General features: G+C 36.6%; 1 protein-coding gene across 6 annotated transcripts in view; it reads right to left on the bottom strand.

The window, feature by feature from the left end:
• Positions 1-2,648: 2,648 nt before the first annotated feature.
• Positions 2,649-14,039, bottom strand: part of TRIM24 (tripartite motif containing 24) — a 127,878-nt gene continuing 116,487 nt past the window's right edge. For all 6 annotated transcript variants that reach the window (XM_054655230.2, XM_054655231.2, XM_016945511.4 and 3 more), the window contains 7 exons: positions 12,106-12,178; positions 10,966-11,134; positions 8,708-9,036; positions 7,546-7,678; positions 6,459-6,533; positions 4,231-4,380; positions 2,649-3,491 (listed from right to left, as the gene is read on the bottom strand). In XM_054655230.2, the coding sequence (XP_054511205.1) occupies positions 3,282-3,491; positions 4,231-4,380; positions 6,459-6,533; positions 7,546-7,678; positions 8,708-9,036; positions 10,966-11,134; positions 12,106-12,178 (1,139 nt within the window). In that variant the 3' untranslated portion in view covers positions 2,649-3,281. The remainder of the gene's footprint in view (positions 3,492-4,230; positions 4,381-6,458; positions 6,534-7,545; positions 7,679-8,707; positions 9,037-10,965; positions 11,135-12,105; positions 12,179-14,039) is intronic.

The following is a 14,039-nucleotide window of genomic DNA, read 5'->3' as shown; positions in this document are numbered from 1 at the left end:
GAAGTGTCTAAGCACAGTAACAGCATAGCATATTGAAATGCAGTTTCATAAATGCAACAATCAGCTGTATACTCACCCTTTTTTTGACTATGGAGGTAACCTTTTTGAAAGCATTCCTAAGCAAGTTATACTACATCTACACTACTATGTGGTAGTAAAATATAGCAGTAGTAAAGCCAGTTCTTTAGCTTAGAAAAGAAACTAAAACTACATTTTCCTTTTTAGTACCTTCCACTTTCCTACCCTTCCATTCAGAAAAGACAAGCAGGGCATGTTAATTCAAAAGACAAAATGATTACAATGCCAGATACCAATCTAAAATGTATTCTGCGTTGAATATGGTCTACATCCATTTATACTTTTGCCATGGCCATATATATCACTGGTCAAGTACTTGGGCTTCCTTACACAGGAAAAGTCAGTTGCTTGGCACCTAGAAAAGCTGTCAGTGAGGTGGAACTGAGTAAATCCTAGCTCCTATGTGGTCTGCTCATCCATAAGCCCTAGCCAGAAGTGTGATAAACATTCAGCAATGGGGCCCTACTGGGCTCCTGATCCCAAATCCAGAGGGAAATCTCCCAGAGTTTATGGTCAAAGATGTACACCGGAGTGTACAAGTTTAGGTCAAGGTTACCTGAATCGCACTGAACTTTTGGGGGAATGCTTGATAAGTGAGTGTGGGTTGTAGTTAGGCTCATTTTATGGTTTATTTCTATTTGAATAGAATTTAAGGATGACTTAGCTGAGATCCACCTGGGCACACAGGTACTTATTAATAAAGTCAAAGGATATTAATCTAAAGACCATTACACAAAGGCTATTTACAGAGAGAAACCCAAGACCTTTACTTTTTGTTTTTGAGACTGAGTCTCTGTCACTCAGGCTGGAGTGCAATGGTGAGATCTTGGCTCACTGCTTTCTGCCTCCTGCGTTCAAGTGATTCTCCTGTCTCAGCCTCCTGAGTAGTTGGGATTACAGGTGCACGCCACCATGTCCGGCTAATTTTTGTATTTTTTGTAGAGGCGGGGTTTCACAATGTTGGCCAGGCTGATCTCGAACTCTTGACTTTGTGATCCGCCCACCTTAGCCTCCCAAAGTGCTGGTGGGATTGCAGGTGTGAGCCACTGCGCCCAGCCCTGATCTTTACTTTTAATATAATTATATTATGTATGACCAAAAGTTGGTTCTCAACTGCCTTTCATTCAGCCAAAGATGGTTAGGGTGAAACAAATACTGTTTTGAAAGATAAATATGGCACTGAATGTAATAGTGACAGTTTGTGGTTCATTAGTCACATTTAGGAAATTATAGTTGTAGTCTCACAAGTTCTAACTCCCTTTTGTGATGATTCTCAAAATAATTTATCTGTGTTGCTCTGTTTTAACTTGGGAGACAAGTATGGAAGAATAAACTGTCAGACGAACAGTATTCTAAGATACCAACAATAAAATTATCAGCAAAAGCTCCACAGCTGCTGTGCTAAAAATAAAATGCTGGAGCAAAAAAAGACAAAAGGTGTATGCACTGTTATCAAAATCTGTTCAAACACTCTTTGGAGAACAAATGTCAAATGCAACTTTAAAACAACAATGACAAACATTACCATGTAACACATATTTGAAAAGCGATTAGGACTTTTTAACAATACATAATTGACATAGTATGAACAAGACCTATATATAAACAATGGGGATCTATTGCTAACAAGTTATTTTCTCCCTGTATTTTATCTTTAGCAGTACCTGAAAACCCAGTGAATTAGCCACAGGATATTTTCCACTTTAAGAAGTAAAGCCATGTAGATAAAACCAAGTCTTCTATGTTAAATTTATGGCAGGTGATATAATGCAAATAATAGCCTTCTTTCAAGTGAGCTCTTTTTATTCTATCATCCTAAGGAGAAAAATTTACTCCAGTTAATGTTTTATAAATACAGATTAACTTCGGCAAACCATTTAGATATTGTGTCAAATGCTGGATTAATGTATGGCACAGCAATTTTCTTCTATCATCTATCTATCTATCTATCTATCTATCTATCTATCTATCTATCTATCTATCTAAGCTGAACCGGGTAGGTCTGGCACATTAAGAATATGCTTGTCCTCAGAAGATAAGTCTTTTGTACCTCTATCAATCAGGAGAATAAAATCAGAAGTCAGATCAAAGATTAAGTTTGATGTTCTGACTCTCAAAAGAAAAACATGAGATAGATGCTTAAGGAAAAAAAAAAAAAAATCACTATTAGTTCCCCCCAGCTGCCTGCTCCCAAAATCCTACAACACATTTTCATTCCAAATTATAGACAGATGAAAACCACAAAAACGAGTCCCTTTCAGAGGAACTTATATTTAATGCCCAGTAGGGTATATGATGAAGAAACCTCACATCAAATACAGTGCACGCTGCTGTATTTATATTTTGGGTAGTTCCACTAAAAGCTATACTGCAAACAATGAGGCTTGTTGTAAAAGGATCACCTGTACAGTTAAACCTCACATAGACACACAGCAAAACCAAATGTGTATACTTCCCTCAGTGGAAGAAGTTGAAAATCTAGATCTAGAAATGTATAAAAAATGGCCTTGAAAACCTGCTATACCAAATACCTCTACAGACAAGATAAAAACAAAAACAAAAATCAAACATTTGTTTTCCGGATTTTTCTTTAATACAGTTGCCATCTTACATGATGTACTATTAGGTGCCTTCTTAATAGCATCTAACCTACCCTTCTGTTGCACCGTTTGGCCTCCTGGGATGGAACTCTTGTTACCACCCATGTTTGTGGAGTACTGTTCTTCAGTACAGTACACCTAATTCATATTGTCAGGCCATATAATTCATGGGTAGTGGTATTAATTAATTTCTAAAACTGAATTAAAGCACACATCCAAACCACATATATTTTTTACTTTTCAACTTAAAGAGTTCAAAGTCTATTTCCTTTCTACAGTAGCTATCACTCCAGACTGTGGTTTAAAAATCCAAGAGGTGGGAAGAATGTCTTTGTTTTCAATGCTTCTTTCTTCCATCCTTTTTCTATCCTTTTTTCCTTCTTTCCATTTTCTTTCTTCCATTCATCTCCTTCTTTCCTTTCTTTCTTAGTGATAAGAGGTTAACAGAAATGGGCTATTAAGGAAATCAAAGTCTAGTAAACGTCCAAAACAGAGATGAGAGTAGTCACAAACTCTTCTTTGTAGTGATGTTAAATTACTGACAAATGTTTTTTTGAAAACAAAAAAAATCTAAAAACCAGCACAAGCTAGTGGTGCTGCATATTATTTAAGCAACTGGCGTTCTTCAATGCTTTTGAGGCGTTTCTTCCGGGGCTGTACAAAGTCATCATCTGAATCATCACTAAATTTATTATCTTCTGATTCATTCCTGAATTCTGGTTTGGGAAACCTTTTTTCTGGATAGAGGTTCTTTAGAAGTTCTTCAAAATAATTTTCAAGTTTTATACCAGCATTGGCTACTTCTGAATCAGGCTGTGGAGTAAAAATAAAAATGAGTAAAAAAAGACACACTTTTGACTTCTGAGATTATATATATTAATGAGCTGTTTTGAAAAGTGTTCATGCATAGTCATTGAAATAATAGTTTAGGACTAGACAAAGTCTCTGTACAGAAGGCCAGCTAAAATAAAAGATTCAGAAGTGTGGAAAAAAGATAAAAGTAAAAGCCTGGATTATTCTAAAAGAAGGTGGTAATGGTAGGACTATATTGCCAAACACATATCAGTTAGGATTCCATAACCACAGGATCATGAACCAGGTATTTTTAGAACAAATTAAATGTAGTACTATTAGAATGAGTAACAGAGAACAAACCACAAGCAGCAAAAGGTTCTAAGTCTGACTGATGTGTAGATGAACTGACAGATGAGAAATTTTTAAATTAGAGCTATTTGGCCCACATCCTTAATATTTCAAGATCAACATAAAAATAAGAAATACAGGTGGGAATGATAAAGAATATTTCTAGGTCAGAGAAAAACATTTAGTTTCAGTTATCAGCTGTAATTTGCATTTCCATCACCATCTAATAAACCTTTGAATATAAATGTGGACAGAGTTATCTGAATTATCTCTTGCATTCCCTGATCTGAAAAGTTGGAAATTTATTCTAACTCAGACATCTTGGTCTCCTATGTTGACAAGGTGTTTAGTAATAAAATGATTTTCACACTGCTGTTCCTTCCTGCCCCCTTCCCTCCCCTAGCCTCACCTCATTGAATTCAGCACAGTTTTGAAAGATCAATCTAAAATCAGCTACAAAATCTTCAGGTTTTGAGTACATGGAATAATCTTCTTGTAGTCTTTTCTTGATGGTTGACAAATCCATTGGATTTTTAATTATTTTGTAATAATCAGGCACCTTTTAAAAAAATGAGATGTTATAATACAAATAGCTAAATTCCACCTTGTCCTAAATATATTCTATGAGATGAGATGTGCTCTAAAATTCAGAATGTTCTCATTGCTTTTCTCTGTGCTATTTGCCATTAGTAAAGAAACCCATTTAACAGTGTTTACAAGTGCCCACTGCCTTCCACACACACTGGTAAAGGTTTGTGTGACTTTTTCCAAAAGTTTAACCAATTATTATTTTTGACACAGGGTCTTGCTCTGTCACCCAGGCTGGAGTGCAGTGACACAATCACGGCTCACTGCAAACTTTGCCTCCTGGGCTTAAGTGATCCTCTCACCTCAGCCTCTCGCGTAGCTGGGGGTACAGGCATGCGCTAACATAGCCGGCTGATTTTTGTATTTTTTGTAGAGATGGGGTTTTGCCATGTTGCCCAGGCTGGTCTCAAACTCCTGGGTTCAAGCAATCTGCCTGCCTCAGCCTCCCAAAATGTTGGGATTACAGGCGTGAGCCACTGCACCCAGCCCCGATTATTTTTAATGAAAAAACTTGTCTTCACATATTTCCTCTTAATCATCTAGATTTTTTTCTTCATTATTAAACAAAAAGCAATTACTAGGAAGAATATCATTTCTAGTAGAATCTGACATGTTTTTGCTGCATGTATTATACAAGAGGAAGAAGGACTTTGAATCTGGGTTTAATCCCCAGCTCTGCTGCTCAGTGTCATGGTCCTGGGTAAGCTACTTAACCTCAGTTTCTTCATATTTCAAATAGGGATAATCCTGCCAAACTCACAGCATTTTGTACAGACTAAATGAGATGATATTTATTAAGAAAAAGGGGGCTACTTTGTCATTGTTGGTATTAATAACGTAACTGTAAGCCAGGATAATAAAAAGTACAATTCAAGGTTACATTTTCAAGTTGGTAATGTTGTTACAAGCCTCTCGACTTCTTTACCCTGCCTCTTTTGGGTACAAAAGACCCTTGTCCCTGGAAGTATTTATTTCCTATATCAAGTTCTCAAAACCTGTTCTTAAGAAAGAAGCTGACTGTATTTACTAAGCTGATTTTCTTCTCAACTTTGTATTAATTTGAGATTTATCAAACTGTAGAACAAATGAAAAAAAAATTTTTTTTTTGAGACAGAGTTTTGCTCTTGTTGCCCAGGCTGGAGAGCAATGGCGCGATCTCGGCTCACTGCAACCTCCACCTCCCGGGTTCAGACATTAGAATAATACTCTTTTGGAGTACCAGGCCCTTTCCAGCACTCTAAAATTATGCCTTAAAGTCACATCAAACTTTTTTTTTTTTTTGAGACGGAGTCTTGCTCTTTTGCCCAGGCTGGAGTGCAGTGGCATGATCTCGGCTCACTGCAAGCTCCGCCTCCCAGGTTCACGCCACTCTCCTGCCTCAGCCTCCCGAGTAGCTGGGACTACAGGCGCCCGCCACCACACCTGGCTAATTTTTTGTATTTTTAGTAGAGACGGGGTTTCACCGTGTTAGCCAGGATGGTCTCTATCTCCTGACCTCGTGATCCGCCCGCCTCGGCCTCCCAAAGTGCTGGGATTATAGGCGTGAGCCACCGCGCCCGGCCACAGTCACATCAGACTTTCAATATGAACCTTTCTGAAGTCAATAGCACCTGCACACATACTTCCTCAACTTTTTTGTATTGGTAACGTCTACTTATTTACTTGAAGTCTGGACCTATAAAGAAAAATAAGTACGGAAAATGTAGCAGGGAGAGATGTCTTTATTTCAAAGTTTTTTTCCAACAGCTTCAGAAACATGCCTAAAACTCCTGAAGTACAGAAAATTAACAGAAATCACCCCAAACATCCCAGTGGTAAGTAAAATAGATGAGAAAAGAAAGAAGAAAGAATACCTGAGAAATGAACAGAAGTTTTGGGCCACTTACTAAAATGTACCTACACAGGATCAAAGCATTCAGTATGTATTATTAAGATTTAAGGTTTAGATATTAAAAAGTACTGAAAAATGGTAATATAAGCTAGATTCTCATAAAATTCCAGAAAAGCATTCCACTGTGTAAACATGCACAAAATGACATTAATACTTACAGTTAGAGGAACAGGGTCTTGAAAAGCCAGGCTCATTTCATGGCAGTAAAGAAATAAAAGTAGGCGCTCACACTTCTAAGCAAAAATAAATAAAAACTGAGATAAAATATTATAAAACAATGAATTCACAGCTTATTTTAAATAACAATCTCAGAGGTTCCAAAGTGTCAGACTAAAAATTAAAACCCAGATGAATACAAAAAAATTATTGATTCTCGGAGTTTTGCTCTCCTTCCCAATATTTGGGAACAGGCCCTGTAATTGAATGAACTAAGACAATCACTAGAAAACCATTTGAAGTTTTCTAACAATAAATTTGCACTTATTGCTCCAGTCTGTGTATTATAAATTAGTAATAGTCTATAAAGGAAGAACGTACGTCTCTTAGGAGAACTGGAGGTGGACCTTCTCAATATGCATCCAGACCTAAGGCACCTTTCTGCATGCCGAAGGTCCAACCATGTGCTCTGCTATTCATATTCATACTTCCCTGCTTTATGGGTTTATCCCAGTAACCACTGAGTAGTACTGGCAGTGAATGGGCACGTCCCCTCTTGCATGACAACTTTCATATTGACTGTTCTACTTAATAATTTAGCAAAGGAGTTTTTTTGGTAGCAAAGTGTTGACTTGGTAGCTTTAAATGTTATTTACAGTTAAATATATCAGTTGGCTTTGATGCATAAGTCTAGTCCCATTCGGTGAAAAAAAAGGAATTATTTCCAGGAAGAGTAAAGAAAAAACCCAGCTCCTTGGTGGCAATTCTAAGGAAAAATCTTATCTATGGTAGGAAATAAAACAAAATAGAAATTTACTTAAGGTAGATTAAATTTAAAAGTCTAGGGTACATATTCCATCTTGTTCAGGTACAATAAGCTTCTATAAAATACATGCATTAATTCTGTGATTTTTTTAATTTAAAGAAAGTTACAGTCTTTAAGATTCGTGTACCTTTGTAAACAAAAAAAAATACTCCTAAATAAAAAGGATCAGTATAAAATCTGGATGGATATACACCTCTTTGACAAAAGGTACCACAGTACAATATTGCACTACAATACAATAATGCATCTTACCAAAGACTTACCCTTTTATCTATAGGTGTTAACTTAACAAGGCCTTCAGTTTTCTTTTTTTCTGAGTTGTGGCTGGGAGCATCACAATCATATTCAACTTCTGGTTTAGATAAGTCTCGGCAGAAAGTGCAAATCCACTCTCCACTGTTAGGGGACAATGTACTTTTGAATTCCTAATGCATCATTTCCTCTCTTCACTATTTCCCTTTCCCACCTCCTCCATGACATCTATGATACAGAATTGTTCATTTGGCATGAATTTTAATCACTGAGCATTTACCACATACCACTAGGTATACTGCACCATGCTGAGAGGAAACAGCAGAAATATAATGCAAGGGCCTAACAAACATCAAAATCTAGTTAAGAAGGCATGAAATACACATATTGAAAAAAAAGAAACACCTAAACAAATTTAATCTAGGGCTCACATATCTAGGGCATAACTGAATTTTTTTCCTCCAAAGGATTCAGGAACTAGAAAAGCTCTTTGTACTATTCTTGTTACTCTTAAGTTTATAAAATTAAATTTTCAAAAGTATGGCCTTCCAAGAACTGAGAGATCAACCCAATGGCTCTTAACCATCTTGGTCATGATGATGATCATCATCCCCATAGGGTATGAGAATTTACTTGAAATACTTGTAAAAGATACAGTTCGATGCCTGGCAAAAAGACATAATAAACTATGGTAGCTGTTATGCATAGGGACATTGTTCCTTATGATGATCCCTTGTGATAATTTAAAGGGCCTGTTATTTTTTTTTCTTTTTGTAATGACTAGGGAGAGGGTCTTGCTCTGTTGCCCAGTCTGGGGTGCAGTGGTGCAAGCACAGCTTACTGCAGCCTTGACCTCTCAGGCTCAACCAATCCTCCCACCTCAGCCTCCTGAGTAGCTGGGACTACAGGCATGCACTACCATACCCGGCTAATTTTTTATTTTGTACAGACAGACAGGGCCTCCCTGTGTTGCTCAGGCTGAATGATTAGTTTTTTGAAAGAAGCACAAAGAATAAACGGAAGGGTATGGGAAAACCTAGACTATTCATTGGGATTTTGGAGTATACACTTGTGCCAAGTGGAATTTCATTTAAGTTTTTTCAAAGGCTTTCTGTTAAAATAATCTTCAAAAGTTTACAGTAAAAGAATGTGGGAAGGGAAGTACTACCTTACCTTGGAAAATTTGTCAATGTGGGCACATGACAAGAAAGATGGAATACTTTGGGGCACTTTTCACAGCAGAGGAGTTCCCCTCCGTTTTGACAAACTGCACACCAGTCCTCATTGGGGTCATCCTCTTTCCTTGTCTCTCCAACATGAAGAGGTGACTTCTGGGAAGGATCCAACCATTCAGACTTTCCATTTGAGGAATTGTCCTGGTGAAGTCCAGGTTGATCTCCTGTACTATCAGGGGCATCTGATCTTAGCACAGTCTCCTCAGAAGTAGAGCTCTGACTGCTATTTAAGAGCAGGGAGGTGAGTATGCTTCTTGGATAATTGGCCTGTAGTAGAAAAAAAATAAATTTAACTGGCTTTAAAAAAAATTTTATCACTAATGCAATTCTGAACTGTAGACCACTCTCTGGTGAGCACCTGGCTGCTTCAAAGGAATCTTCAGGAGAACGGTATATGTTTATTGCTAACTGGCTTAGAAGACATGAACCTCTACTTAAAAATACCAAAATAGAGAAAAAATCTGAGTCTGGGGATGGCTACAGAAATTAGAGAATGGGTTGGGTAGAGTGGAAGTCAACCACATGACATATATATACCTCACTGGAGCTGTTCATTCAAATTATACCTAAGATACAAAAATTATAAGATGAATCTAAACTTTCTGTTGAAGCCCAGGATGGTAAAAATTTCAAATCAATAACAAAAACAATCTCCTTCAAATGTTTTCAAAAATTTCAAAGTAATAAATGTAGATATAGTTAAAAGCACTTATTCCTTGGAAGAACTATTTTCAAACCTAGCTTTTTCTTCTGCTGTCTTCTGCTGTTTACCTCCATATTTCTAAATAAAATGATTGTTAAAAATTGCAATACGGGCCGGGCGCGGTGGCTCACGCCTGTAATCCCAGCACTTTGGGAGGCCGAGGCGGGCGGATCACGAGGTCAGGAGATCGAGACCATCCTGGCTAACACGGTGAAACCCCGTCTCTACTAAAAATACAAAAAATTAGCCGGGCGTGGTAGCGGGCGCCTGTAGTCCCAGCTACTCGGGAGGCTGAGGCAGGAGAATGGCGTGAACCCGGGAGGCGGAGCTTGCAGTGAGCCGAGATCGCGCCACTGCACTCCAGCCTGGACGACAGAGCAAGACTCCGTCTCAAAAAAAAAAAAAAAAAAAAAAAAAAAAAAAAAAAAAAAAATTGCAATACATCTATAATCCTTACTAGTGAAGATCAGGAGATTAGGTTTTTACATTCTGATTCTCCAACCCCGTCCTCCTTCCATTCGCGCACACACACACACACACACACACACACACACACACACAAAAACCACCACCACCACCATTCACCCCATCCCTTTAACTTAGTTTTGATTAAGCATTGATTGTTTTAGTTGGTAGGTACCGGTATAACTGTTTATTGCCAGTATCTATTCCAACTGATCAGTATTTGTCTTGTACTGGTTAAGTATTCTGAAAATCACAATTTTTGGTTAAGTGCATATTCAGGTTATATCCTGATTGCATCACAGTTTTTAGTTACATTCGTACTCAGGTGTTTGTTTATATCATTATTATTATTTAAATATTGTTCACTGCAGACCCACAAAATGTACTAAGACATTTTTTGTACAACTTTTTGTTTTTACTAAGACTCTGTAATTACCTTATATTTTCAGTTGCTTATCTTTCTAGGTACCTATTTCTATGTCATTCTCACAATCTCCAACAGGAGATTCTCAATACTGTTGAAGCATTTTTCTCCCTTGGGAGTCCTATGTCTTCCTGCTACAGACTACTGCACAAGCTGCTGCTGTACTGGGGGTTGCCTTTTTCTTCTGTGTCAGATTCCATTTTTGGAATCTTATGTCTTCTTTCTTGTTTTACTATATTTTTGATGATTCATATTATCAAGTATCTTCCTGAGAATGAGTACATAAGAATTATTTTGAGAACTTGCACGAAAATGTTTAGTTAATCTTCAAGTCAATCTGATTGATAATTTGCCTGGGTATAAAACTCTGGTTAAAGAATATCTCCTTTTAACTGCCCAGCCTCCATATCTGAGCCTCTGATTTTTAAAAACTTTCCTGTTTTTCCATCTTTGTCTTTTTGTTTAATTTACTGAGAGATTCCCTCAAATTGTCTTTAAATCCTTTTAAATATAACATTAAAAAAAAACTCCTAAGAGCTATTTAAAAGATTCTCTCACCCTACCCACCATGCATAGGAATAGTATTGCAAGCATTCATAATTACATTTTGAGGCCTAGATTCTTCATCTGATTCTTGCTTCACTATAACAACAGGGAAATCATAATTTTCCGGTGGTCCACTGTTTTCTTGTTTTATTCGAATTGGTTCCAGCATGACCACTGGGACTTTGTGTGTAGAGTCAGCTCCTGCTGGTTTGCTGGAAGAGCCAGAGCTGTAAGTATGAGAGAGAAGAAAAAGCAATCTAAGAATGTTAAGCTAAATACCTCATAAAAAGTATAACAACAACTTTCTAAAATACTGTATCTTCATAACAATAAGTATGTTAACATCAGCAATTAATGATGCATAACAAATGAAACTGGTGTATGCGAGTTTCATTTATGATAAAAATGTTTTACATATTAACCTATCTAAATAGTTATATATCTGGAAAGATGTTTCAATAAACCTAAACTTTTAAAAACCTGAGGCTTTACAATTAGGCAACCAGATTTAGTATCTTAGAACTGGCATCTGATTTTAGGCTTTCTCATTTCCTTCTCTAGTCAGTAGCAAAGTGAATACTTTGGTGAAGACAATGAAATAATCATGTATTTACACAATGCTATTTAAAGAAGGTAGTGGGTCAAAAAGCTTTTACAGAGATTCACTATGTTCTCATGGGATTAAAGGCAAACTTTTCTCCCTCAGACAATTCTTCCATATGATAAAGTAAGAACTGGGTTCACTAGCTAGGAGGAATTTTCAGGCATAATGCAGGGAAGAGGAGAGCAGTTGCTTAAAATAGAATTTCAATAACTGTACATTTATTTTAAAGTAGAATCAACATTTAGTCATTAGAGATCAAATTAGCATAAAATTTTATCTTTTCTCTAAATTTGTGTTTCTATATAGTGTACTGTGTTATACCTATTCATTTTTATGTTTTCTTTGCTATTATATGAATATCAAACATTTCTTATTTTCAACATACTGACAAATATTCTTCTATCTTCAAAGGTAAATTTGTACTTTTGTTAATCCCTTAACTAATTTATTAAAATATATAGTAGTTATTAAAATTTTAATTAAAAATAAAGGAAATTGTTCAAAATATATTGAGTATCAAAACATGTTGAACACTGGCAAGAGAAATCTAATTAGAGATTTTATATACTAGAAAATATGGTTTAGTCAGTTTACCTTCCTCGGCTTCCAACGCTGGAGGCACTAGGTGAACGTATTGGGGGGTGTACACTAGTCATAGTAACAGGTCCTGAGGAGGGGGAAACCATACATTCATAAAACGAATGAATAATTATGCATTGAAGTCCTGTTGAATGTGTTCACTTAGCACTACATTGAAACTGGGAACCATGATGAAATTCTATGAAACAGTAAGTAGTTGCTGAATTTTCAGCAGTCTGTTACAGCCTGTTACACTGGCAGGGTTTTTCAGCCTCTGCACTATTGAGTTTTGGGCCAGATAATTCCTTGTTGTGGAGGAATGTCTCTGCATTTCAGGATGTTTAGCAACATCCCTGGCCTCCACCAATTATTAGATATCAGTGGCATCTCTCTATACTTCCCAGCTTGGGGTGTGACAATCAAAAACATCTCCAAACATTGCCAAGTCTTTCTGTGTTAGAGTAACAGGGGTAAGATCTCAGTGAGACCCTAGTGCCAGTGGAAGCTACAGAAGACAACGAAAGGTGGTACAGGCTGATAGAAAAGGAGTTCAAAAAAGAAAACCAAGTAAACAAAATTAAACCAACTAATGGAAGACACAGAAGGATCAATGGGTTCAGACTTAAGGCAATAAACAAAAGAGGGATTCTGGACTACTGCCCTAAAAAGATTAAGAAAGCTATGCTCTGGTGGTAGTGTAGACTGGAACAAGGAAGATCTAATTAAAAGCAGCCAAGAAAGAAGGAAAACTGTTGCAAATAATTGATTTGAACTGATGAAGGCCCAAACTAAACAGTAACAAGTAGGAATACAATGAAAGTGGGAAGTAGAAAAAAAATTCCGAATTGACAGAAGTTCTAAAAGGTTTGATGAACAACAGGATGTGGCTGATAAAATGAAGATTATCATTTCATTGGTTTGTAAACTCTGGAGAATTTAATTTAAAAATAAAACAAAAGGCCTGGACAACAAAGACCCGTCTCTAACCAAAAAAAAAAAAAAATTAGCCAGGCCTGGTGGCACCTACCTGTAGTCCCCACTACTGGGAAGGCTAAAGCAGGAGGATCACTAGAGCCCAAGCGTATGAGGCTGCAGTGAACCATGATTGCTACACCCTGGGCAACAGAGTGAGACCCTGCCTCAAAATCAATCAAAACAATGGCTATTTATAATCTCCTGATAATATAAGAATACATGCTTCATTTTAGAATAGTTGAAAACTATAAAAATATATAACATTTAAGTAGCCCATAACTTCTCCATCCATATATAAACACTGCTAAGGTTGATTGATATATCTCTTTCCAGTTTTAAACATACTTTTACATCTTTCATATGGTTCTGTATACTTGTTTTCACTAAACAGTAGTCCATGAGCATGCCATTAAAAACTCTACATAAGCATTGTCTGAATAGGTAAATAACCTGTTTACAAGTGAGCACATTCTAATTTATTTTTATCCTCATATTTGGGCACTGCTTCAAAATTTTAACTACTGCAAATAATGCCTTAATAGTAATATAAATATTAATAAATATGATCTGCCTATCCAGTTCCTAATTATTTCCTTATAATTGGCATATTAAAATGGAAATTACTAGGTTCAAGGGTACATACATTTTCCAAGCCCCTTGAAGCAAATATCCTACTAGGTAATACATATAAGGTACTTTGCCCACAGTACAATATTGGATAAATGTAAACTTTAGTAATATTGCTATGTTGGTTTCCAGGAATGTTTTGCCAACTCATACCCCTTCCACCTATGTATGAGAGTACCTCTCATCACATTCTCAATGACTATTTTTATTATTTAAGTCTTAGCTAATTCAGTAACTTAGAAATTCTATCTTGTTTGATTTTTCTTATGACCACTAGTAAGAATGAATTTTTGTCTCATCTGCTATATTGGATAAATGTATTTCCTCTTTAGGGAATTATCTACTTA

The sequence above is a fragment of the Pan troglodytes genome, chromosome 6 (assembly GCF_028858775.2).
Source record: "Pan troglodytes isolate AG18354 chromosome 6, NHGRI_mPanTro3-v2.0_pri, whole genome shotgun sequence".
NCBI lineage: Eukaryota > Metazoa > Chordata > Mammalia > Primates > Hominidae > Pan > Pan troglodytes.
The sequence above is the reverse complement of the archived record's forward strand: the minus strand, read 5'-3'. Positions and strand labels throughout refer to the sequence as shown.